Source organism: Buteo buteo, chromosome 16 (assembly GCF_964188355.1).
Source record: "Buteo buteo chromosome 16, bButBut1.hap1.1, whole genome shotgun sequence".
Classification (NCBI taxonomy): domain Eukaryota; kingdom Metazoa; phylum Chordata; class Aves; order Accipitriformes; family Accipitridae; genus Buteo; species Buteo buteo.
Window position 1 is genome coordinate 22,294,160 of NC_134186.1, and position 27,653 is coordinate 22,321,812.

General features: G+C 35.6%; 1 protein-coding gene across 1 annotated transcript in view; it reads left to right on the forward strand.

Annotated features, from left to right (window-relative positions):
• The first annotated feature begins 1,674 nt into the window (after positions 1 to 1,674).
• CCDC73 (coiled-coil domain containing 73) overlaps positions 1,675 to 27,653 on the forward strand; it is a 78,443-nt gene continuing 52,464 nt past the window's right edge. The window contains exons 1-3 of the mRNA XM_075048669.1: positions 1,675 to 1,733; positions 3,978 to 4,047; positions 23,707 to 23,853. Coding sequence (XP_074904770.1) covers positions 23,722 to 23,853 — 132 coding nt within the window. The 5' untranslated portion in view covers positions 1,675 to 1,733; positions 3,978 to 4,047; positions 23,707 to 23,721. The remainder of the gene's footprint in view (positions 1,734 to 3,977; positions 4,048 to 23,706; positions 23,854 to 27,653) is intronic.

A 27,653-nucleotide genomic window follows, 5' to 3' on the forward strand; every position in this document is an offset into this window, starting at 1 on the left:
AAAAAAAAAAAAAAGCCTACACCTAATTTGAGTATTTGGTTATTAACCACTAAGCTGTTGAGATAATTTTTACTGCTCAGAAATAATGATAGACACTTGTAATAGCACATAAAGAACAAAAGTAATTATACATCCAATTAACAAAGTTTGTTATTGTCAGCATACTAATCTTTATGGGAAAGTTATTCAACTAAAAATGCTTACAGAGGGTCAGTAAAAGCCTTGTGGGGCTCAATTTCACAAATAGTTGCCTATGTCTTCAATATTTGAAAGGGAATGGAAATGTTACCAATGCTGCTGGGGAAGCAAACACCCACTCTGATTTCAGTAATGGGCCCAGTCCTCCCAGCTGCTGAGTGCTGTCAGCTCCCACTGAAGGCACAGAGAATGCTGCTCACCTAATAGGATTAAAATTCTGTGTTGTCAGTTGCTCAAAATAGTTTTAGATGCAGCAAGTTTAATAAGGCTGAACTTTTTTGTTATTGGAAAGACTAGTATGTTGTGAGACTTGTATGTACGTGTCCCGATGTGAGAATTCCAGGAAATGGTCTGTGGAAAACTGTCAGCATAAACTGGCTTATTTAAAACAATGCGCTCCCAAATATACACAAGGTAAAAAAAAATTCATGTCAAAACCTTCTGGCAGTGTGATGAAAATCTGCTTCTGGCTGTTCTTGATACAGTTTTGTCTTATTTTGGTGAGCTACTTTTCAACTAGCAAAATTATTTAAGGTCACTAGGCAGGAACAAAAGTTCTTGGCCTCAGGGGGCAGGGGAATCTCATCAATGTGTACAAATATTTGAAGGGAGGATGTAAAGAAGATGGAGCCAGGCTCTCTTCAGCGGTGCCCAGTGACAGGACAAGAGGCAATGGGCGCAAACTGAAACACACGAGGTTCCTCCTGAATGTAAGGAAACACCTTTTTACTGAGGGGGTGATCAAGCACTGGCGCAGGTTGCCCAGGGATGTTATGGCATCTCCATCCTTGGAGATATTCAGAAGGTGTCTGGACATGGTCCTGGGCAACTGGCTGTAGGTGGTCCTGCTTGGGGGGGGGGTGGTGGTGGTGGTGGTGGACCAGGTGATGGACCTCCAGTGGTCCCTTCCAACCTCAGCCATCCTGTGATTCTGTGATACTGTCTGCTACTAGTAGAGCAAAAGCCCTGATGCTTCAACCTCATCTCACCTTTCTAAGATCTGGGGTTAATATTTAGCTCCTTAACTATTTCTGTTGCATTACCTTTTTCGTCTCGGTAACATTTCTCTGTACAGTTGGTATCTTGGACTTAAATTATTTCCTTTTCTTGCTTACACTAGAGGGAGCTCTCTGGTGGCATTTCAGCTTACTCCTGCAGCTTTACTTTCACTTAGAATTCTGGATGTTCCTGCTGAGAATCTGCTATCGAAGTATACAAGACAAAGCTGTATAAAATATGTCTTGAAAAGGTTTAATTTTCCAACAAAATTGAGCTTTTGAGTTACTTGTAGATGAAGAACTGTAACACCAGATTGATAGCTTTGATGTTTTAATTTTGCTCAGTTGCAGGCTTCTAACATGCATAAATGCACTAGATATTGGTGTTTCTGTTATGCTTTGCATTTACTTTGGTAGCTGTGGAGATATATTTATAACCTTTGTTGCTGTGTTACAGTCAGTTTCTATTTGGTATGTATTTGGTTGATCTACAAGGAACTCGTTTGTGCTTGTGGGAGGGTTGCTTGAAGACTTAAGGTGAGAAAGGGATTTTTAAATTTTCTTTAGACATGTAATCTTAAAAATTCAACTTATTTGCACTAGTGAGTAGAAGCCAACTTTAATTGGGTGAGGTGCTTATTTGAGGTGCTTTTATCCAAGCAGAAGTAGTGATTGTTAGGGTTGATAATAGATCAAATTTTTACTGTTTTTCATGATTACTGATTTTATAGGCAGTGGTGTTAACCTGTATTTTTTTTTCCTGCATATTGTAATTTGCTGTTCTTTTTATGTTTACAGTTTCTGGAAAATGGTCTAGCACATTACAGCCAGGTAAAGAGTAAAGTGAATTTTATTGAGTTTGAGGAAGCAATCGGTGAGAGATTTCAGGTTTTTAGTCCAAATGAGAGAATGCCATGTGTGAGGTAGAGCCAGCGCAGTTCTGTTGAGGATGCAGTTATTCTTTGCTGTGGTCTAAAAGCTGATTCTAAAAATATCTGTAAACTAGAGAGAAGCAAAGATTTTTCTGAAAATGTTACCAAGATTAGTAATGACAAGCTGCCTAAATAGTCTCTCTGCCTAAGAAAATACAGAGAAAATTTAGGTAAGCAGTCTCTCTACAAAGAGAGGTCCAGTGAGGAGTACTGGTATGAATTCTTCTAGCTCTTTTTGCTTTGTGGACCCCAAAATGCCACTTTGCTTCCAACAGAATGGTTTTGGTGACTGCATCTCAGGTGTATGTACAATTCTTGACATTTACAACAAAGGCAAAGTATTTCACAGTGGATGCCAAACACTTTAATGCTTGGTGAGCATTCCTTCTCAGGGACGTAATCTATATTATCCTAGGCAGGTAAGCAAGCAATTACTTGAATTCTGCTTTAGCTTAGGAAAAAGAACATGGATGAACAATTTTGCTATGGAGAAACTGCTGGATAAATGATATTGCAGATCCCTTAAATCATTGAAGTGGCTCACAAACACTGGGTACTATTCTGCACAGCCGTTGTGGCACCTGTATCTGTGCTGCCAGTACTGAAGGGGAAGTTCATATGAGTAAGAAGGAAATAAATGAGTTTGGATCAGAAGTCAGGGCATTGGTCTTGTATTCTAAATATTCACAGCATTCTTATGATGCCATTCTTACCCGACTTATGGGTGTGCAGGCTAACAATCTGTACTGTGGCAAGGATGATAAACATAATCTTAAGTTGTCCCATTCATGCAGAGCTTTTGTGGTGTATTGGAAAAGGTTACGGAGTCTTGGCTCAAGATGTTTTGAGGATGCTTTCTATAAAATTCTTTTTTTTTCTTTTTTCTTTTTCTGTCTGGAGATTGTATAGTTCGCTATGAAAAGTCTTGTGGAGTTTCCCTGCTTCTTGATCTTGTGGAGCATTTTTTTAATCAAAAAAAAAAATTCTGGAAGAGGAGAGGATAATAATGTGGTTTTGTTGGAGCTGTGACAGAAGGAGTTTGTGTGACACGGAGGATTACAGAGCCCTCAACAACCTCTTCCACGAATGCATGAGGCAATTAAAACAGCAATATTGGTAAAAGCCTATCAGACTTTAAATTTTGATAAATGTTACACCATTAGAAGGGGCTCCACTCTGCCGTTTTAATTATGGGATAGATCATAGATTTTCTTTCCTAAGGAAGAGGATTTTTGGTGATGGTTTCTTTATTTCACCATTGACTCGTTTCCTCAGATAGTTGAGATTTTGTCTGCTACTTAATTTTTATCCAGACTTCCTTTTGTTCTGCTTCTTTAAGTTCCCCTAATAGGGGGAGGTAGAGTTGAAGATTGTTTTTACTTCTCTATGCATTAAAGTTAAATTGTTTCTCTGGGCAAAGAACAAATCTTATTTTGTTTTTGCAAATTATGGTTAATGTATTAACAAAGATGCTGTGTGGACTCACTCATATTTTTTAACAAGCTACTAATCAAGCAATACATTATCTAAACAAGTGAAGAACTTGTTCTACTTCTTCCTCTTGGTTGCATTTTGCAACTTTTTTGTTGGCGGTTATGAAAGAGAAGAACTATTCCAATGGAATGAATTAAACAAGTAGGTTGAATCATGATGTGTGAATGCTTTTGAGACAGTCTTGCTTTTGTTCGATATAAACTTTGCATATTTAATTCCTATACTCTGTGTGTCTATAATTAAAATGTTATTTGTTTGACCAAACAAACAAGAACTTCCTAGTAAGATCAACTGTAACTTCCCCCCCATTGTTTAATTACTTACTTGTATTCCACTTTTTCTTCTTCTCTTACAGTGAGAATAAAGTCATAAGAATTCACCAGAATTCTATTAACATAAATTAAGGTGGAGCCTATAAAAAGGAGGTAACTTGAACTTCTGCAAAGATGAATCACCATTGATGGTGTGGTTCTTTTTGTGTCTTTGGTGTATATCTTGGGGAATAACGTTGTGTTTGGATTTTTTGAACCTAGAAAATGAATGCAAAAACTTACAAGCTTTTAAATAAATAAATATTATTTTCAGGTTGAAAATAATTTGTAAGTTTGAAGTGATTGTTTAGGACAACTCTCGTAAAGGCCATTGTTTTTCAAGGATTACAAAGGTAGTTTGGCCCTCTGCATTCATGGATTTTTTATTTTTTTTTTTAATTTTATACAACAAAGCATTTTTTTGGTAAGAAAGACTGTCAAACAGTTACAGATCTTACTAAACAGAGAAATTGGTGGCTTTCACTTGGAAATTAGTGGCAGAGGTTACAGTTTGAGTTTGGGTTTACAGTAACTGCAGTACAACTTCAGAAATAATTGTCTTCTGATTTATTTCTTAGATTTTTCTTTAAGAAAAGAATAATACAGTAACTCATGTGAAAGATTATAGAATTTACAAAGTTGGCCATTTAAGTTTAAAAACTAAAAAAGGTGAAATTAAAATAACCTGTGTCTCTATTGATACAGTTTGGGGCATGATTACTTATTTGTACAGGGAGACAGAGGCCCCATAAAATAGCATAGGCTTTTAATTGTCATTGAACAATAGATGAAAAATTGTATTCTCTGTTTAATGAATTTGAGGTACATGAGGAAAATAAAGTTGTAGGAGGCTCTGTTATGGATTTTCTTACTCTTTTGAGCCTCTAGGCCAAAAGCACATGAAGGACTTGATGGTTCTAAAGGACTGACAAATCTAATTTTCCTTATGTTATAAGCTCTTGGATTCTACTGTGGTATTCTTGTATTCAGTCCAGAGCTTATGTTTGGCCAAAGCATGCGGTTTGCTAAGGCATCTAGTCTTCATCTGAAGATACCAGGAGATGGAAAAGTCACTATTGCAATCAGTAGGTTTTTTCCAGTGCTTGAATGTCCATGTTCTCTAGAAAAATGCTTATGACTTATTTTTTGAGTAAGAAAGATGTTAGATAAAAAGAATATACTATTTAAGCAATAGAAGGCTAAATAAAAATATCATTGGCATAAGCTCACTTTGAGGTGGTTGACTTTGCATACAAGAGTACTAAAGAATGTAAATAAAAGAATATAATGATGCAATGGTGGAAGTACACCATATGAAATATGTTTACAATACAAACAGATATAAAAACACTGAATGCATAGGAAGTTAAGTGAGTAACTTTGAGATGCGTTGTAATTCCTCCAATACACACATGAATATATCTAGACACCCTAAGATACCATGCCTCATGCTTCAAACTAAGTGGATGATGCTTTAAAAACTATGGTTTCTTGTTAGAGCAATCAAAAAACATTTTTTGGTGAATATAGCTATATGCTTGAAAGCATAGACACCTAGGTACTCATTACAAGCTGCAAGAACATAGGTACAAAACCAATACAGTCAGAGTAGGAAGAAATGAAGGCTAAACAATATGCCATTTAACTAATACTACAAAAATTACTCTAGAAAAACTGTTTTCAGATACTTTTTTCTATAGGCAGCTTTGTTACATTGGGTTTATATGAGCCATTTTTTCAATATTTTTATAACATCAGAAAATGAAACAAAAAAAATAACCATGTGTTACCAAATTGCTTTGAAAATGTCTGTTTAGGATTAATTTAGAGAATTCTTTCAACCAAAAAGTATGTGTATATATTTATCACTTTAATAAAGATATATTCAATTAATTTTGAAAACCAGAGTAGAAAATTAATTTCCCTCCCACAGTCTTAATGAAGAAATAAAGAAACTAATTTCCCATTGCTGTTAGAGGGGTAATCCACTCCTTCACATATTAAGAAATTAATGTAACACATCCAGTCAGCCAAAGAGTCTCTGATTCTCCCCCTCCACCCAATCTCTTACACCAGCTTATTTTGTGTAATACAATTATGAAAAACAAAATTGAAAGAGATTCAAGTCTTTTTATGTCTTTCAGATGTCAGTATGTCCTGATTTTAGGTCTGATGCTGTTCCCACTAAAGACATCTGTTGAATTTGGTAGTACTTGCTAGTTTTGGTTTTGTTTTAACAACAACAAAAAAAGTATGTTTAAAAAAACCCTGTAAACACCCCACACCCTCTTTAAAAAATGCCAGATGATGTTAAGGAAGAATTGTGATTGATTTCACATACCTTTGTAGCATTTGTGGGTTTTTATGTGGTCAAAATGTCATCCTTTTTATTTGAGCTAAATACAGAAGAAAGATATATTTGAGTATATTTGAGCAGAGTTTTATAACTGAAAAACCAGGTCAAGAAGTTATTTTAAGATATTGGAAATGGGTATTTGAGAGATGCTCAGAATTACAGTACTAGAAATTATTTTCTTGTCTTAAAACAGACTTCATTTTATGTACGTGAGTGGCTTGATTTTTTTAATTTTTTTTTAATTTTTTTTTGTAAAACAGCACTCCCTGCACAAGTGAGGCACTAGCTGACAGTACGCTCGGTGTGAGTGCAGTTTATGTCCTTAATGTAAGGAAGAAAACTATGAGACTGTGTTAATGTTCCCTTTAGGAAGCAGTTCAGATTTAAAAATAAATAAATATATAAAGCTGGGGGAAGAATCTCAGTTACTTATAGCAGACGTTTCAGGGGTTTAATCTTTTTTTGGTGGTGAGTGTTCAGCAAAGCAGTTGATGGTGCACCTAACTAACATGTGAATAGTGTCATTGATAGCAAAAAGCTAAAGGGTTAAGTAAGTAATATATTTAATTGATTTCTTGATCAGGACTGCTTCTGCAAGAGGCAGAACAACTGAGCTTTATTAGTCATCACTACTTGGTTGGTTTGTCTGATTGTGGCACAATTCAGAAAATGGGGAGATATGCAGAGCAAGAAGCAATGAAAATACAGCTGCTCTAAAGATAAAGGAAATCTAACACATGGAGCTTTTTGGAAAGGTTTGAGACCATAGAATCTGAAAGGATTTAAAAATCAAATACAGGAAGCCAAAAACATTTTTTTGGTACACAGGGGTGATGGAAAGAAATTAATTTCCCTCCTTCACATCCCTTGTCCCACCTCCTGGTTTGAGCAAAAGTAGCAAATATTGTGTTGGAAGATCTACAGACCCATTTAACGTGGGAGGAAGAGAATTGGGACTCCGGCGCTGAGGTTGGCAGAAAGCAGGAGTCCTGAATTCCTGTGAGTCAGGAGCCCCAGCCCCATGCAGGGGTCTGGCTCAGAGCAAGCTGGCTGCTCTCTTGCCCAGGGCAAGGCGCTGCCGCCTCGGGGGCTGCATCTCTGTGCCCAGCCGCTACAGCGGGTGATGTCCAGCAGCGCCTGCCAGCCCAGGGCAAGACCTTGTGCAGCAGCTTCCAGCTGTGGGAGGGGGCAGCTTCTGAGGAAACCTCTTGATTTGGGGTGCCTGGCCGTAGGTACCACTGAACTCCTTCAAGGATACCAAACTGTGTTTTACCATCCTGGTGGTGTGCCATGCCAGTAAGAGTCAATCTGACTGCAAAAATGAATTTGCCATGGTGAAAGAGTTAGCAGAGGGAAAACAACTACATGAAGGTCCATTGCACCAGACAAGGCATGCCTATGCTGTAATAGTTTTATTCATCTGGGCTGTCTTGAATATGAGGGGGTACTGTAGCCAGAGTAACTGCAGTACCTGCAGACACAGTCTTGGTTTTGCAAAGCCAAAATGAGAACAGCGGCTAAATTCAACCCCCTTTGGTAAATTCTGAACAAATAATTCCTTCCCTTTATGCCAAACCAAAGGAATGACTTTTTGACTCTTAAATACGTCTCTTTGAAGAAGAAAGTATTCTCTCCATTAAGTGAATATTTTCTTTTATCTTTGCTTCCATACCATGTGCAACATAATGCCTCAGCAATTATGTTTTATCATCTGTAAGAACCATTGATTCCAACAGGAGTGCTCTAGGAGAAGAACAGTGTGTCTTTCAGGACTGTATTACTGTTTTTTCTCTCTTACTGTTTTGATATTTGTATGCAGCTGTATTACTTATTTTCAGAAATGAATCCCAGTAGTTAGTTCTTTTAATGTCTCTGGTAGATCTTGTTTGCAGTATTTCAGTCTTGAAGTGTTTCAATATTTTCTTCTCTAGATATATTTCTTGTAAACTCATCTTACTTAGTTGAAAGCCATCACAGAAAGACTGATGCTGAATTAAAAAGCAGCAGTCTAACTGCAATAATTAACAACTTGGAAGAACATACCAAGTGTTCTGTTGTGGTTCTGAGAGCTTGACACAAAAAATGTGAAAGGCTGAAGAACAGTCCACTTGCTGTAGTCCATCTGGAACGGAATATTCATTCCAGATGCATTGGTCTGATCATATTAAAGATTTATACAAAAATGATTATGAATGGAACCATCAAATAAAGTTTTGTAAACACGAGCCAAATAGGAGGACTGTTCCCATTTTTATTCTTGGATATCTTCACCATATCTCATTACTTGTAGAACACATTAAAGTAAAATGTAGTCCAGATTATTTTATGCTGCTTCCATACTGGGAATATGAATCTTCAATCTCAGCATTAAATACAGTCTCAGTATATTTCTTAGTTATATGGGAAACTCCTATCAGAGCGTAACTTAGAGAATGTGGAAATATTATTTAATATATAAAGTTTGGAAACATATCTGGCTGTTACCCATTTTTAATCTTAAAAGTTATTGCTATTTTCCTTCTGTCAGATTAGCGAGGACATCGTCTTATTAGAACAGCAGTTGAGACTGAGTTGAATATAATCCCTGAATCATCATAGACATATAACTGATAACGGACCAACCACATTCTGTGCAGCATTGGCACTACCGCTGAAGTTTCAGACAGAAGTTTCCTCTTTAAAGTGTTGCTAGTCCCAATATGCCTGGTCACTTAAAAATACACAGGTAATCTACAACATGTTCTTTTGACACAGAGCACAAATACCCAAATTATTTCATATTACTATTTTGGATAGTAGTCATATTAATAGAAATAAAAAATACCAATTGTATTTGTAGCTCCATGCTCTATTTTTAAAATAACTTAAAGTGAAAACACAATGTTTTCACTTCAGTGTACTATGTCCAAGTTACCCCAGAGTATAGGGATAAGTTTGTACGTAAAGAACTTTAAAAAAACCAAACCCAAACCAAAACAACCCCCCACACACATACAACACAAACTGATGTAACTGCAATTATTATTTTCTAGAAATACAATTTTATGGATTCCAAAATTGCTGAATAAATGTTACATTACTATTTTATTAAATATCTCAAGTTAATAGTAATATTGTCGGTTCTAAGTGTAAATTAACTGAATTTGGGTTAAGTCTAGCAATAACATCTGCTGAAAGAGCAAAGGTGTTTATTGAAACATAGCATTTGATTGGCATGTTTCTTTATCAAGTATACACTGTATTTAAAAAATGTGCACATGAAGTAAAGCAGGTATTTACAATAAAGATGGATGCGGATTTGAGATGACATCTGAAGATACTCGTTATACAGAGGCTTCATTAGTATTTTAAAAAAAATTTGACTTTTCTTCAAAAAGGAATTTTATTAAGTATAAATTTAGATGAATAACACTATCAGAATTCCTAGTGAAAACCATTAGAGTGATGTTAAAGGTTTGCTTAGTATGTTAATCTACTTAGACTACCAAATATATTTCCAAGATTGGAGTGCAGTGCTGAATCGCAAACACCATGATTTCCAACACCTGCCATAGGCAATATGTACTAATCTGGTGTTCATTTGTAGCACTGTCTATAAACTTCAGTATGAAGGTCAGTCCTCTGCTCAATTTGTTTTTTAGCTTCCAACTGTGGCCTTGACAGGAATAAATCTCATGTTACTGGTGACAGTCCAAATTATGTCCCTGTCTAATAGATTGAGACTACATATTTCAAAACTTCTGCAAAAGAATGCTTTCCGAATTGTGCTTTGGAAAATATTACATTTCCAGGTGTCATTGTTTCAAATATTTTAGTTTTTGCCAAGTAAGTCATAGGATTTCGGGGGGGGGAAGCAACTCATTCCACAGTTACTATGTTATCGTTCCATAAAATGCGATTTATGTGTAACATTAAATATATATAACTATTTGCTGTGAACTTTATTGAAAGACACTTGCACTATACAATTTATAGAAATGATGCTTTCATGGAAGTTCATGCTGTTGTTGAAGACAATAATCCAGGTGAAATGCAAACATTTCAAGTCAAAAGCAAAGATTTTTTTTTTTTGTACATTTATATTTGAATTTTAGCATAGAGGGGAAAATAAGTGAAAAAGGCTCCTATATGACCTTCAAATCTATGGGGTTTTTTTTCCTCTTAAGATAGGACATCTATTTCTGCAAGTCACTTAGATCATTCCATTCCCCTTTTCCAGGAAATGAAATAGTTACTGGAAACCTATTTATTTCTCATGTTCATTATCCCATTTCTTTTTGCCTCTTTCAAGTTTGATCAAGCAAAAGTAATAGACCTTAATAGTCAGTTATTAGATGACTTCGGCTTGCATTCCATGTTAAATGTAAATCCTTGATAAATAAGTTCCTGCATACCTTTTTCTTATAGTGCTCATTTTCACTTTATACTCCTATTATGCTTTGCCTGAGTTGTATGACTTTGTATCCCCTTTCGTCCTCTTACATCTAGATCTTCTTCCATGCAGCAATTCAGCATTGATTTATTAATGATACAAAGATAATTATAAAAATGAATGTTAAGTTTTTCAGAGAACTACTTAGTTGGTAAAGTCATAAACTGACACTGTGGTTACTACATAAGTAATGAATAATAACATACCTTTTTGAAGCTGTTCTTAATTAAACTGTTTAAAATTTTGTGGTGGTTCTTTATATAATGCTATTAGAAAAAAATTTGCTGGATGGACAAGCAATTTTGTATTATCTTTAAATGATTCAGTTGCATTTAACATGCTATGCTTGTTGTGTTACCTGGCTCTTTTTATCTTGAAGTCAGTGGGAGTGAGAGTAAGTTTGAGTTCTAAATACTAAGATTCTGCAGTTGAAGGTTGTACTAAGTATTTGTGTAAATAAAAGGTCAATTTCATTGAAAAGTGAAAATTCACTGGCAGGTCTTCCTGAACAGATAATATATTCCAGTTGTGTATTTCCAGTAGTCATCCAGTAATACTCAAAACAGCCATGAAGACCTATGGGGAAAATACATTCTCAACCAACCTACCGCTCAGCTGCTCCACTAGCTTAAGCCTTGTGTGTGTTGGCTGAGGATTTTTGTTGCAATAGGTCTGTAAGGATCCATTTGTGGTACATAGAAACCCCAGCACTCTGTGGTGGTACCTGGTAAGGTTAATGAGAACTAACTTGATCATGCATTAGAAAGGAGATTCACGGTTACAGAGGCATAGGAAGCATTCAGAGGGGTCAGCGTCACTGCAGGTTTCCAGGATTACTGGAATCAGCCTGCCTAAGAATATTGCTTTGGGACCCTGTGCTGATGAAGACGCCTAGCCAAGAAAACAAAGGTTTTGATGAGAAATTATTTGGACCAGCTAAGAGTATAGTTCTGAGCGTCATCATTCTGCTTATCTTTTTAGTACCAAGCACGTATTATTTCAGGTATTGCATTTAAAAAAAAACCAAAAAACTTTTTTAACTTAAGTGGTTTGGAAATGTTGATTTTGATATAAAGCATTTTCTTTTTCATGCGTGTTTCTACAACCTTGGGCTGTATACCTCCCAAAAGTCAAATCACCTTCTCCTTTAGTGAAGTGTGTGCTTTAACTAGCTGTTAAATCAAGTAATATTGTTATGGTTTAAATGAAATCAAATAGACAAATCTAATATATTGTGCCAAAAAAACTCTGGGGAAAAGTAGTACAAATTTATGGGAGAATACTCATCCACTTCAGAACTACCTAGCAGGATGTATGAGTGAAGGAAGAAAAGTACCAGATGTGACTTTGAAAAACAAAGTACCTTCTGGGTCCCATTCACCTCAAAAATGAATTTATGCGTGGTGTCACTAGAGGGCAGAGTAAAGGATTCGGGGGTATATTAACTGCATTTCCATACTTGTACGTATACGCATTGCTAACGCAGTAAAAAAACCTGGTTTATAAACCGGTGTGCTCTGCCCCCAGCCCCTGAGGAGAGCAGCCCCGCCCCGGCGCGAGGGCGGCCGTTGGCGTTGGCGGGAAGGCTGTGCCGGGGAGGGAACGGAGGGGGCACTGTGGAGCCCCGGACCGCTGCCCCGAGAACGGGGTAAGCTGGCGGCGGTCTCGGTGCTGCCTGCAGGGGAACTGTACCTGCGAGAATAACCTGCCTCTGCTATGGTGGAATTGGGGGAAAACAAGGTTGGTTGTTTTGGTTTGTTTTGTTGTTTTGGTTTTTGGGGTTTTTTTTGTTCTTTTTTTTTTTTTTTTTTAAAGGCAGTTTTCCAGCAGGGCCTGGGAGGCCACAGCACTGTTAATAATCTCAGGCCTGTCCCAGAAAGAGTGGCGTCTTTCCTAATTTTTATTATGTAGGGCTTAGTCTCTTGCTTTTCATATGGATTTGTTTATGCAATGCCCTATCCAAAGTCAGGAAATACTTATTTAAACTTCTTGCCAGGCTGCTTGCCTCTCAGCATAAGAACAATTTCACTATGCTACAGGTCTGTGAGGAAAATATGTTAATACTTGGTGAATCTTTTCTGTCAGTGCCACCTTTTTCAAGTCTGTTCTGAATCCAAATGGACAAAGTACAGGAGAGTTTCTTCTCCTTTTCCTGTGTGTGTCTCCTTGCACTTGCATGCATACCCTCACTTAATTTATTTGATGCTTATTGCATTGCTTGTGTCTGACTTCCAGTGTGTTTCAGCCTACAGGTAACTACAGAGAAGTGTTTCTGGTTTGAAACCATGGTGTCTTTTCTGGTTTAGTTCCCTCTGATACCCCAGTGCCAGTTGCATGTCGCTATAGCCATGGCGATAATTTTTAGCTGAAAAACATAGCTAAACGTGTAGTCAATAGTAGAGTGCTTCAAGTTGCAAAATTTATCCTCAGTAGGAAGGTTTACATCTTGTCTTTCACTTAGGAGTTTGAACAAATATGTAAAACATCCATACTTACAGAGTATTTCTAGTAAGATCTCAGTCACATTGTCTCTTGTGTTCATGGTAAAGGCTAACATGGAAAAAAGCTCTAAAAATACCATCTTCAGTTTATTTATGTGTCATCTTAAAACTGTTGCTGCTTTGGTTTCTTATGCCTTTTGCATTCAAGTTTTTATCACTATGCCATGTAATTATGGTCTTCTAATGCATCTTTACAGAAACATCATGCATTCTGTCTTGTGTCCTGCAAAAATCCCGTACCTGTTGATCATTTATTAGACTGGGTACCCAAAGAAGGAGAAGAACATCTGCCTGGTGTCTGTGGTCTGTGCTGTTCTGGAGTTTTGGGGATGCTGTGACATGGGGAAGAGACGTAAAATTCTGTGTCCTGGTACAAGGCTGCTCCTTGCCTTCTGCCGTTCCTAACCTCCTGTGGGAGCTGTTCCAAACCTGGTGCTGCAGAGACATCCTTACACTAACCTATAGCAGGATGCACATATGTAGGATTTGGAAAGTGTGCTAATGATGAGACAGGAATCTTTTTCACCGATACCGACATTATCTCTGATGCTTAGGCAGAAAAGAAACAATTTTCTTATCATATTATGCTGCATTGAGATAATAATTTCTTTCCTTTTGAAGCTCTACCATAGGGATCCCCAAATATTTAATAGTAATGTTAGTGTTAGTTGTGTTGAGGAATGGTTTGTAGAGGAAAAAGTAGTGCTTCTTGTCAGACACATTTAAAAGAAGAGAGAAGAAGAAAAAAAAACAACCAATAAGCCAGCCTTCAGGCAAATCAGTTCTTAATGAATATAAAATAGGTACTTCCAAAATGTTGGAAAGAAGTTAAATATCGTAGTGCCTGAACTTGCTGACACAGGAGATTGTGTTTGCTCCTCCTGCTGTCATGTCCCTAATCTTTTGGATTAGATTTAGCCAAGAGAGCCATTTATTCCCCTTAATGAGTCTGTCATGTAAGAAACACTCCACAGCTCAACATGGTTCTGAATGATGCTTCCGTAGCAGACAGCCTTCTTTAATTGATAAAACTAAATTTCACAGATCTTTAGATTTCTCACATACGGGTATGCTTTTCCTCAATACATTCCTCAGCATAGATCTGTTTAATGTTAATATTATATTATTTTGGAGTGATCCCTTACTTGATGGTATTGAGTCTTATTATTTCCTTGTTTTACAGTTGGTATAGTTATTTCACAACTGTAACTACAAACAAGTAGCAACTACCACATCAGAATGCTACCTGAATACATCTGCTCTTTTTGCAGCGAGTGACATGTTGCGAATGAGTATTCAAAACTGCAGTTGCTGCTTGCTTTGTGCTGCCAGAGTACTTCTACTGGATGAAGAGGTTATTTGGAGCTCCCATTGCTTCTGATACCTTAGTCCTTGCACAAACATGTCTTTAGGAAACGATTTAATTTTATTCCATGGCTTTAGCTGTAGTTGTGGTGCATCGAGAACAGCATAGTTCATTAGGTTGTCCACTAGGTGGCAGTATCGTGTTTAAAACGAAGGTAAACTGCTTTTGACTCACTAAAAGACCTCTAGATTTTTTTGTGCCTGTAAAATTTGGGTAAACCTGGGTTCTGTTAATCCCTTGAAGAGTTAATGTCTCCATACTAATAGGTAAAAGGATGCTGATTAAATCTTGAAAAATATTAGGATTGAAAGGTTAGAGAGAAGCAGAATTTAGTCCTACATACAAATGTTGTAAGTAGATAAACCTTTTTAGAGTCTTAGAGTGCAACCATCTTACGTTTTCCTCTTTTCTTAATTTGAGCTGAAATGAGTTAAGATTTTTTTTTCTGCCAATTTCTTAATAACCTTTTTTACCTGTGGCTGAAAAAAATCTTCTGTTATTATCTATGCATGGTCTTACTGTAGTATTATCCTATAAAAGAGAGAAAATATACTATGTAATTATTTTTTATTACAGGAGGTAAGGATCCTGAAAATGTATTTCTGTGTGTGTTAGACCTGCTAACCAACTTATATGATATGGAAATTTTAAATCACCTGTTTTTTGGAAAATGCCTGAGCTGGCTAGCTCGTGAAAGATTATATATATTCATCAAAAGAATTGAAGTTACTGAAAGGAACCTCTTGTAATGGGGGAAAAATGCAGATCCCAAGTGATGTAGTAGTTGGACAAGCAGATGCAATCTCTTAAATTTCATGCAGAATTCAACAGGTAGCTAATACAGACTTTGGAGTAACTGACAAAACATGCTTAAAAACTTCACTCTTCAAGTTATGTTTACTATAGCTCTGTATTTAATGGGAGTCATCTTTACTGGCTTATGATCTAAAAAGCTGAACTGGAGCACTGTGATAATTGCTTGAAACAGCTATTATCACATCAAAATCAAGTATTGCAGATTGAATAAAAAAAGACTCTCAGAGGGACTTTCCCATATGCTTTCTGGGTCATTAGTTTGGTCTATTAGGAATGTGTTGTTCAGCTTTCCTTCATCTTTTTGTTGTCATACGATGAGTATACATACAGCATGCTTAGCTGTTATATTTAGATGGGTTTGAAACACAGATAAAGATGTTAACCATATCACTATATTTTATAATAAGTCACTTATCCGTACTCCCTAACAGTAACTTTGTTAACATGTTGAAACAGAGTTCAAAATGTGGGAAAAAGAACAAACAAAAAAACTCCTTTTAGGCAAATGCGAAAAACAAAACAAACAGCACAGACCCATTGCTTCTTGAGCAAGAAAACTTGAGGATTCTAACAGCTGAGAGTTCTTTGTGCAATAGTTTTTCCACAATTTTATTAAAAACTGAAACTTTGAAAAGAGATATATTACCAACCAGATTGTCTTAGGCTAATACTATCCAATGATGGTTTTGTCAGCAAAGATTCTAAGGCCTGTTTTTAAGGACAATTGTTGTGTTCTATTATGGAGGTAATGTTGGTCTCCCTCCCACAAAGGACATGATACTTTCCTGGGTTTTGACAAAGGCAGCTTTAGAACAAGTGTACAGCTTCCAGAATGAATATCTTTACGCTTATCTTGAATTTAAACAAATGCCATTGAATTTAGGCCAGGAGCTTCTAATACCATAGATAAGGACAACTTGATGTGACTAGGACTATTTTGTATTTGGAAAATAAGAAATAATGGCAGGTTCACAAATCTGTTACTTGGATAAAATGTGCTAAAGTCTGGGATATCTACTATATGGAATATTTCTGTTATTCTAAGTCTTCAGCTGTTAGAGCAGCAAAGAACAACATCTTTGCTTTCTTTAGTAACAGGCTTTATATTAGTATGCACTTTCTGTTTCAGAATTTCTGTCATGAGCCCTCTAGGCAATTCTGTCCTGTTTTATTAAGGTAAACTATTAAAAGCATAACCTCTAACTTTAGGGAAGAGCATGAAAAAGGGTAGATAGAGCTACTTAACAAGAAAGAGTAGATACAGCAGTGTTGTTAAACAATCCCAGTAAAGGGATAGAGAATGTTCTCCAGAAAAGCCTTGAAAAAGCAGTCTGGTTCCACCAGTCTTAAAAGGTGTATTGTCAAAACATAAATTGCATTCTCATGCTATTGTTGTACTTGACTCTTACACTATAAAAAGCACCACATGATCCAAATTAGTCCTCTCAGCTAATTTCAAAATCCTGTAGTTGCAAGGTCAAGGAGAAGAATTTCTGTTCACTTTCATTTAGCAGAAGAGAGTTATAACTGGATTTTTGTTATTGATGAAATAGTAAAGTAGAAGGACCCTTTGCCTGGCCTGGGGCAGCTGTTATTACATTAAGTGTATGCTGACCAAACTTACCTTTATGTAGTGTATGAATAAAAGAAGATTCTATGGAATTTTAGTATAAATCAATGTTTATTTAGAATTAAAATTGGTATAAAGTGGTCCTATAAAATAAGTACTTTGCATTGACAGTACTACCTGATTTACTGTAAAATTCCAATAAATCATACAATCTTCTGCATTCAAAAACCACAAGTCTGCCCCATCCTTCCTCTAAATGATTTTTGATTTAAGATGATATGACTACAAAAATACAAATATTAGATTCTTATTGTCTTCTGGTTTTGAGCCTTTTTAAAGAGTCCTGATCTTGATACTGTATTTTGAAGAAGAACATAATTCTTTGTAAATGAATACCAATATACTGGTATATTAATCTTAGCTTTTAGAAACAAATTGTTTAAGGTTGGCAACACAATTTTGAAAATGAAAAGTTTGGGGTTTTTTGAAAATTTATTAACTTTTAAAGTTTTAGAAGACTCTGAAGGAAATACTTTTTTTTGTATGATCCTATATTGATTTTTAGATTGTCATGATAACAGATGACAATGAGTAGATACAGCAATATTTTTAACAAAACTGTAGAGGAGCACCTTTAAAATACAATTTGCATGGTGGATTCTCTTCTAGGAATGAAATATTTTTATTAAATAGCACCCTATTGTATACAGATACTTAATTTCTGTAATTGCTAGAGGTAGTGTCTTCTTTCCCAGAACCTGCATTTTTGTGAAATGTTTAGGTTATTTGCTTTGTTTCATTTGTATGTGTGAGTGGAGCCATTCTCAGCTAAAAAACCAAAACAATTGTCAAAAGTCACACAACCTAAGATGAAATAAAATAGAGAATTAAACCAACAGGGCTCATTCAAGAGGGTGTGTTATATCCAGTTATCTGCTCTGTGTTCCTCATTACACCACTGTCAGCACTCAGAAACCTGAAAGGAGCTCCTGGCTTAGTGGTAACCTGCCAGCATAGCTTTTTCAAATCTCAAGCACCTTCTGGATGTGTACAGTTGAATTGTGGGTGGGCAAATCCCATGTGTTGGTTGGGTGTGGGTGATGTCTGGTGTACACAAAGGTAGCTGTTTTTTTCTAAAAGGATGGTATATGTGCTTGTTGGAAGATGTGGAATGGAGAAGTATTATAACCTTCTACTGAAAATGAAAAATAACTTATTTTTCTATAAATCCCTAAATTGAAAAATTAAGGCAAGATCAAACATAACTGCATACAATTTCAGCCTGTAAAAATTTTAAAATAAATAACCCTACCTACAGAAAATCTCTGAATTTAAAATAGAAAAAAAAGCCAATTTTGGTAGGGAGAGTGCTGTCTTCAAACTTTTTTTTTTTTTAAAATCAAAGTGAGCCCAAGAACTTTAAGGTGCTGTAACTCTCTTGATCCAGTAAAATAGGTGTTAAGCCACGTAAACCTTTACATATGGATTCTTAACAAGTCAGTGGTTCTTACGTGATGTAGCTTATTCTAGATTTCTTGTCTGTTGTTGTTTCTATGTAGGCAATTTACCATGTTGTCTTATAGTCCAAATTTTATGGCACTGTGTGCCAGTAGGTTATCTTATGGAGGAATCCCACCTGACTTATGCAACCAAGGTGTGAGACAGACATGATAGATGGAAGCTGGAAACTGATGAACACCTGCTTTTTTTTTTCTAGTGTTTTCTGTTGAGCTCTTCCTAGCATAATTATGGAGTCCAGAGTCTTATGTTCCTTTGGTACAGCTGACTGCTTGTTTTCTAATTCCTAAACATGCATGTAAGTTATAACTTCATAAACTTATAATAGAACGTAAAGATTTATGGTTGGGGCGGGGGGGGGGTGTGTTTTGTTTGTGGGTTTTTTTAAAAAGAATGGATTCGAGTCAAATCTGGTTTTAGTTCTTTCCGATAAAAGCAGATGTTCAAACAGTATCAAAAAGACGTTTTCTTTGAAAGTGAAAATGTATATGTGAGACTTACTGTCTTGCTTTTTATGCACCAGGCAGTGCTTCTAAATGTATTCTGGTCTTTAATGATCATAAAGGTAACCTTATCCTGTGTGGTGTGATTATTTATTTATTTATGATACTGATAACATCTTGTATAAAATTCAGTCATACTATGCCATTTTTGCATATAAATATTTTTTTAAAGTATTTGATTTAAAAGTGGACAGTATTCTATACTCTAGTTTAACATGGCAAAAATCTGGAGCATACTTGTTAAACTGTAATCTGACCTGATGGTTCCACAGAATCACTAGCATCTTGAAAAATTTAGTAACTCAACATATTTAGATTTAAATTCTAGCTCTTGGCTAGACATAACTGTATGTATATGCATGTATTATGTACCTGGATTAATTTATTTCAGTTGCATAAACTTTTGTACTGTTTCACAAATAGTTGTAGAACTACGTGATAGAGTTGATTCTTATAACTTCTGTATCTGCAACTGATGGGCATAGCCATATTTTTATGGCCATCCCTTTGACAGAAGTTATTACACTTAAGCAGGTAAAGTTTCTCCATTAATATTTTCATTCCTGTATTGCACCAAGCATAGAACTTGATGCTTATACTTCAGTGTAATTTTTCTGGAGGTAGCATTTGCAAACACTTTAGATTATCTTAGCATAGATGTTTTGTCTGTTTCTTTTGTGTGTGCAACTACCCATAAATAAATAAACAAATGAAAATCAATAATTATTTATCAAGGTTGATAAATGCTTAAAAACTGATTCAGCCTATGTTGAAATGCCATAAATTAGCCTGTTTCTAAAAAGTCACTCAGGGTGTTGTGAAAATGTACCTGAAGGGGATTTTGTACAAAAACATTGTAGAATTCTGCACACATGCAATATTCAAATGTGTTAAGTCAAATAGTAGGGGGAATGTATTTCAAAATAGTTTTTTAAAGATATTGCTATCACTTGCACTTCTGGTGTCTGAATGTTTTAGTTAATATCAAAACCTACAGTTGTTATTGTGGTAAAATGATAGTATGAAATTGATGCTGTTATACTATAACAATAAGGACGTGACTCATGTATTTTATGTACACATGCATTCAACTGTAGTGACAAATGGCTTCATGCTGTGTGATTAAATGCATATTAGCATTTGCCCTAGGCATTTGATTATTACCATCTTTACTTCATTACATTACCACACTGTATGGCCATATAATTTATAAGATAATACCGACATCACTTTGTTGCTGATAGGAATTATTCTGTTTTATGGATGGTGTCCTTTAATTTTGCCTTTCATGGATTATAAAATTGGTTAATATCTGCTGAAGTGAATCACTGGAGAAGCAAATAAAGATGTTGGCCTCAGGTCACAGTGTCATTTGTGATACTGGCAAAATCTTACAGCCTCATTTATCCCTGTACATGATTGATAACACCATGGGTTAAATGGAGAAAGCTTTGCTTCCATTAAAGGATCATCATGAATGAAGACCTCCCACTTAAAAGTCAGGCATGATGAGAAGACAAGAGACTATCTACAGGTCAAATTAAATAACTTAAATAATTTAAGTGGAATGACAGTGTAATTTGTTCATTCTGTGTTATTACCCTGACCCCTATCAGGCTTATAGGCTAACTTACTTTCTAGTGTAGGGTATTTAAGATGTAATTTTTAATAAGTGCTTTTCAAAGATATAAAGCCCTTTATGGCACTTAAAATTGTGTTAAAATGGATTTTGTAATGTGCTTTTTAAAAAGTAATTTTTGTCCTTATTTTGTTAAACATAAAACAAGTGAATGTAGTAAATGCTTCAAAATAGGAACTTCAATAATTTTTACTTTAACTTTTAGAATATTATCTCATGTATTCTCTAGGGTTTTTTTAATTATTAACTTGCAGGTATTCTGACAAATACCAGTTAAAGTGAAAATGCATCTATTTGGGAATATCTTTGATTACACTAGAATTTTTTTATATTTTCTATGTCAGAGGACATTTATTAGTTATCGTACATCTTTACAGTAGCTCTAGACAGTTGTATTAATGTGTGATATCCAAAGTAGGCATTTTATCAGTATGGTAGACATTTTAAGTATTTTGTAACTTTATTATTATATTTTGTATATTTTTGGTTTCTAGTCAAGCATAGTATAAACTGTTTGGCAGGTAACCAAGTTCTTTGATCTCTCTGAGGTGGAAGAGACCACAGAGGTGCCTTGCACTCAGCTTGGAGGAGGATGAGAGGGAGCATGTATAACATATACTGTACCTTGCAGTTTTCAACAGTAGGCTGTGAAGCATTTTGTTGCAGTCTTGGAAAAAGCAGTCTGAGTACAAATTGCCCGTGAGAAAATAGTACTTTCACGATGAGGGGATGGGTGAAGACTCAATGAGCTTCACTCAAAAAAGCCTTTATCCTTACTCACTGCATTAGGGAGGTGAAGTCTTGTTTGTCAAGTGCTCCTGGTGAGATCAGTGAGCTGAGAGAAAGCCCATGGATGCCTGAGGCCCATTTTCTTCCATCTCCTAGAGTATAGCATTGGTTTGAAAATATCCCCCTGAGAAAATAATTCTCGGATCGCTTCTGTGATGGGAAGGAAAATCGCAAGCCCCTGTGTGTATCAGTTAATACACATTCTTCTACTGGTTGACTTGAATAGAAATTATTTCATAACTGAAGTGCACTTCTTCAAGCACACCTACCTTTGTAGGATGATCCCAGAGTTGGACCATCCTTTTTCTGTGTCACATTTTTCACAAGCACTCTTATTTCTTTTCCCTTATTAACACAGGCTACCAAGATTCTTCATTTGGTAACAGTACTGTCTTGTAGAAATTTCTCACTGGAGAATCCCCCAACTCCGAACCTATAATGTCAGCTGACAACAATAGAATTAGAGCATGCATCATGTCTTAACATTATATTTGCAAAATATTACCCTTCAGTTCAGAATATAGCATGATTGAAAATTAAATCAAATGGCTCTGTGCCTAATCTATTGCACATATTACCATTTTTATTAGTTTTGTAGCTATGATTATCTCCCAGTACTTGATATGAAATCAAAAGTTTTGTTTGTAGTAGTGCTTCATGAATTAGTGGTACAACATCTATTGGTAAGGGAACAATTTTGAAAACTTGGGTGAAAGAAACATATTTTTTAATGTGCTTTTGAGAGAGTCTGACTTCATCAATTCTAAATTATTTGGCTTAGAAAAAAAAAAAGAGGAGTGGGGTTTTTTATCTTGATGCTTTACTTTAAAAACAAAACAAAACCAACCAAACAAAAAACCCAAACCCAACAAACAAAAAACCCCAACAAACAAAACCAAAACAAACAAAACCCACCAAACAACCTAGGCCTAAACTGCATCTAAAATGTATGCAGATTGGCTGCACAGTGCCTGATTGATGTTGGCACATTGACAGAACAGATTGGTTGCCTGAAGTGGTACATGTTTGTACATGGTTCTTATTCAGACATATATTCACTGCCTCTTCAGAAGTCCATCAAACATACGCATTTTGACACTGACAACAGAACTTATATAAATATTCTATATTGAACAGTTCAGTATTAGTTGTATGTTTTAAAATTGAAGACAAAAATGAGCCTGATTTTTCTGTTTTTAGCAAAACCATTATTTCAGTAACTTAGAATAACTTTTGTGGTGGGGCAGCTGGCCAGGGAATCAATCTATTACCCATGACCAAGCAGCTTTAATTTGATCTATGTTAGGGTTTTATTTAGACAACAGCAGAAAAAAGTGGTGAGCCCTGATTTGTAGTTGTTATGGCCCTGTGATACAGACCAGGTCTCTGTTCTTCCTGCAGGAATTCCTTCCTAAGGGTTCTGTGGCATGGCCAGGTCAGTCATAACTCCTGTGCTCTACCCCTACCTCTTTAATTCTTAGTCTAGAAACATGCATGGGGTGTTTCTGGGAAGGAATAGCATTATGTATTCTAGTGGACTGGTGGAAATTCAGTTTCAAGTATTAAAAAAATATGATCTGGCAAGTACAGCTGAAATACGTACAGTTGTTATCTTTTTGTAAAACAAATACTAAGTGTTGTAGTCATCTCTGATGTTACTAATGAACTTGCTTTGTCCCTACAGAGACACATGGGTTTTATGTTAGCATAACTCATTACCTTGACAACAGTTAATATAGCTAGCTTAGAGTACAACGTTTTGATACTTGATCTTGTGGGAACAGAACCAAAAAGTTTTTGTTGTTAAAATTCAGAAGCAGAAACTGTGAATGAACCTTTAGTTAATAATTTCAAGCCAGTCTGAAGGTGTCCTTTAAAATTGAGCCTGTCTTGTGATTTTTGAAATCTTGAAGGTAGGTAGTTACTTTTTTATGGCCTGATGTGTTACTTGCAGTACCTTCATGCCAGTGCAGGGCAGTAGCTCTGGAAAAAAACCCTGTACTACTACCTTTTTCATGCTCATTACAGTCTTTATTTAAAACTAAAACCAAGCCAAAAAAAGAGGAAAAACAAATGAATGTGGTGAATTAATGATAAAGCTGTTTGTTTTCTATTACAATATCGCACAGTAATTTAAAATGAAAATACTATTTGTTGCATGATGGCTATAACTAGTAGTTTTGCTCTTTGCAAAAAGAATTTGCTTCCATATTTGCAAATGTTGCAGTTTGAATACTCTCTTAAAGATAAACTGGAGAGGAAATACACATTTTTATTTTGCAGAAACAAGTCTGAAGAATGGATGCAGACTTTAAAACGCAGGCACTTGACTCTAGTCTTCAAAGTCCATCAGAGACATTACTTTCCATTCGACTGTTAGACTTTAAAACAAGTTTATTGGAGACAATAGAAGAATTGCGTATAAAAAGGGTAAATGTGTTTATATTGTTTTTTAGTGTTTCTTTGTCTTATTTCTGTCCCCCTGTATGTAATCATAAAATACATCATGAAGTTTACACACACTTAAGCAGCATTTTTTTTTAAAGTAATTCACCAACCAGGATTTTGTTTAAAAATGTCATGGGTTTAGGCAGTGTCTGTATTAGAAATTTCTGTGCAGGCAGCACAAAGACAACAGGGTTGCATGGCAATGAATTTGGCTTTCCTGTAATAATGTACAAAGTTGATCACCAGGCTATAGACAAAAATTATCTACATTAAGTTTTTCTATTTCATTGTAGTTCCTCTCTTTAAGAACAGCCTTTGATATGAAGAGGAAAGAAAGATAATCCAAGTCATTGCCAAGTCCATAAGTCTTTCTCATTTCATAGATGGATTTACTATTTGCCAGAAAAGCAGTGATTTTGACTTATTTTTGTCTGTTTACTTGTGCTTTTTAGAATTTCCTAAAAGGGCAAAGAGCTACTGTGATAACCAAATCTACTTTATTTCACCATTTTTAAATTGCTAAACTATTAAGCTAGAGCTCTACAGTAATAACATATTGAGTATTGGGGGTGGGGTGTGTGTTTTGTGTTTGAAATACGAGTTGAATCATCTTGTAGTACTAAGGTAAAATTGTTTCTGCACTGTTGAAGGCAGCTATATTTTTTCCTGTGGTTAATTTTTCAGTTATGTTTTTCTGTGGTTACTTTTTCAGTTGTATGTCTGTAAACATTTGTTTCTATTTCTCCCCTTAGTGTTTCTGAACTGTTGGGTTTTTTTGAAAGACCTAACGTATATCTTTCTGCATTTGATGAATTTGACCTGTTCAAAAGATGTGTATTATTACTTTTAAAATATTAGTATTGATGACATGCTTGATTTGTGCTTATTTTGATCTAAGTTAAATGCTATAATCGTCTCTTTAAAAACCATAAACAAAAGAATAACTGCCATAAAAAAAACCAAACCAAAACAAAAAAACCCACAAAACTGCTGCATAAGAAAGTGAAGTAAAAGTTCTGCTGGTTTCTTACTACTTTTGCCACTTCCTTTACAAGTTGCTTGTGAGGCTCACAGTAGACTGATAGGCTGATGAAGGCAGTATAACCAGTATAGTGGATTTTCCTCTCAATTTTGTCTTTGACCTGTGGCTTGACCTTAAACAAGATATTTTACCTTGGTTTGCTTCTGTTTCTCTTCCCATTGTTGGTCTTGCTTGTCACTTAGACAGGAGTCTTTTCAGGGCAGGAACTATCACGTATTTTGAGTTCAATGAACTGCCTTGAATGGCTGGTTGTACTGTAGTATAAATTCAAATTAATAAAAATTAATTTGCAGATGAAATTATCTGTGCGAAGCTAGACTGATACAAATTAAACTCTTAATTAAATATTAAACTATTTTGAGAGACTTGATACAATCTGTACTTGATGCCATAAGATACTATTTTAAAGAAGAAAATTCATTTTTCTGAATATGCTGATATAAATAAGTGCACTGAGTTCATCTATCTGTTTTTCACTTTTCTTGGTTAAGCATATAGCTGTAGTTAAACTCTCAAAACAAAAATAATTTAGAGGAGTTGCTGATAATAAGTGGCTGTTCTGCTATTTTACAGATTAAATACCAATTAATGGTAGCTGTGCATGTTTATTCTGGAGAATATATTGCTTAACCTATTATACTTGATACAGCTTCACTTTATTCTTTTGGCTGTTCACAGAGTCTTTGTTCTAATATAAATTGACTTAATATGAATATGTATGTAATTAAAAGCTACAAAAAATGATATTACTCTTTCCCCTGCCCCCAGGGATTACTTCACACTCCAATAGTTTGAATGTCCTTCTATTTTTTTGCCAGTTTAGCTTTCACACTCATCAAGCACCGATCAGTCCAGTGATTCTTTTGTGGTGGATATCCCATTCACTTTGTTCCAAAGTCTGTCAGCCCTGCTTTGCAATGAGCCAACTTCATTTTGTTGAGTAATAAGAGATGATCCTTTTCATAAGAGATAAATATAATTGATTTTGACAGTATAAAGGTGCAGCATAGTAGGTCAATTGGAAGTCTTTAATGCTTCCTGAAGTACAATGCATATAGGACAACCGACATTAGGTTTAAGGATAATGTTTACAAGGACAAGAAAGCATATATGTTGTGTATTGAATTATTTTCTTTCTTGACCTCGATACAAAAAAACATCCTCAGCCAGAAAAGCATGTAAACGTAAGACATTAAGGAAACTCTTCCTTAATTCTGTAGAAATGTATTTTAATACCCTGGGGATATGGGTGTTTTTAGTAGCGGTTGAAGCAGTGTAGGTGTTGATTAGCTGAACACAAGAAAGATAAATCTTAGTAATGATTTTTAAAATTTTACTAATGTTTTTCTTTGGTGCAAAGGGTAAGTTTCAGTGACCTGTTTCCATACCTGAAAACAAGCACCTGTTGAGGCTCTTTCTGGTGTTAAGTCTGGCTAATACTACAGACTATGTCATTTGTGCCTTGAGTTTATTAGATTTTATACTCTTCTGTTTAGTAAAAATTACAAAGAATAAATTTTGCTCTTCTCTCTTTGGGCAGTTATGATATAGATATAACTTGGTAGTGCTTATCTTTTAACTAAATTACTTTTTAAGAAGCGGTTTTTCCAGCTGTCAAATTTTCTCACATTTTTTACAAGGTAATTTTTCTTTACCGTAAAAGAACACTAGGTTGTATTAAAGAACATTAGCGTTGCAAAGGGCATTGAGTTTACCCCTAAAAACATTTTCTATGTTAAAATGAATATTTTAATATAGGATTCTTTAAATATTTTCTTTTAGAATCCTGGATCCCTCCCCCACCCCTGAATTTTGTAAATTGAAGCCATATTGACTTGTTACTGGTATTTATCATCCTACTATTTACTGTCAAGCACTGTATAAAACTTCTCCTTTGCTTGATACAAAGGTGTATGTCAACATAGCAGGTGGTATTAGAATCAACCACCAGAAGTGGGGATGAGATGTCTGATTTGCCAGGAAATTTCCTACCTGTGCTCACAGCACAGGAATGCGGGGTCTCAAGACTTCTGGAATCAGTTCCATGTTGTGGACAGGAATATTCCTTAAAGGCTAGTTGGTGCTATCATTTTGCTGTTATTGATTCTAGTCTCCTTCCCTGCCCCTAATGCTCTTTTTCTCATCTTCCTTTTCCCTGTTTTTTCTAGTTTCTGTCCCTTTCTGTTTTTTGTTCTGCCTTCTTCTGTTTTTATATAAATTAGACCTTTTTGTGCTTACCCACTTTCATGCTGATGGCCAGTAAGCAGTCATTGAGAAAGTAAATGTCCTTCTTGTATTTTCTTACTTATTTGCTAAAAGAGACAAATTCTGAATCATGTCTGTTGTCATGATGCAGATATTATGGCTTTCACAACATCTCAGCTTGAATTTTTTTTTTCTGGCTGCTGTTCTCAGAAGCAGTAGCTTACCCTACTGCTGCAGAGTTGTATGTGCTTTTCCTTTCAGATAGATTTGAGCAAGTTTATCTCAATTCCTCTTACTTTACCTTTGCTATGGCTTTGGCTAGCCTACTCCAAGTTCTTCAGCACAGTGGCCTATTTCTAGGTTTTCTTACAGGGAGAACAGGAAGGAGCTTTGCTCACTCTTAACTACTCTCTCCTATTGCCAAAATGTACTTCTGCTTTCTGGCAACTGTGAAGGATTTGTATGGCACAGTGTAGCACTGTATAGCACATGGTAGCTCTGGATTCCAGGGCTAGTCTGTTCCAGAATGGGAGAG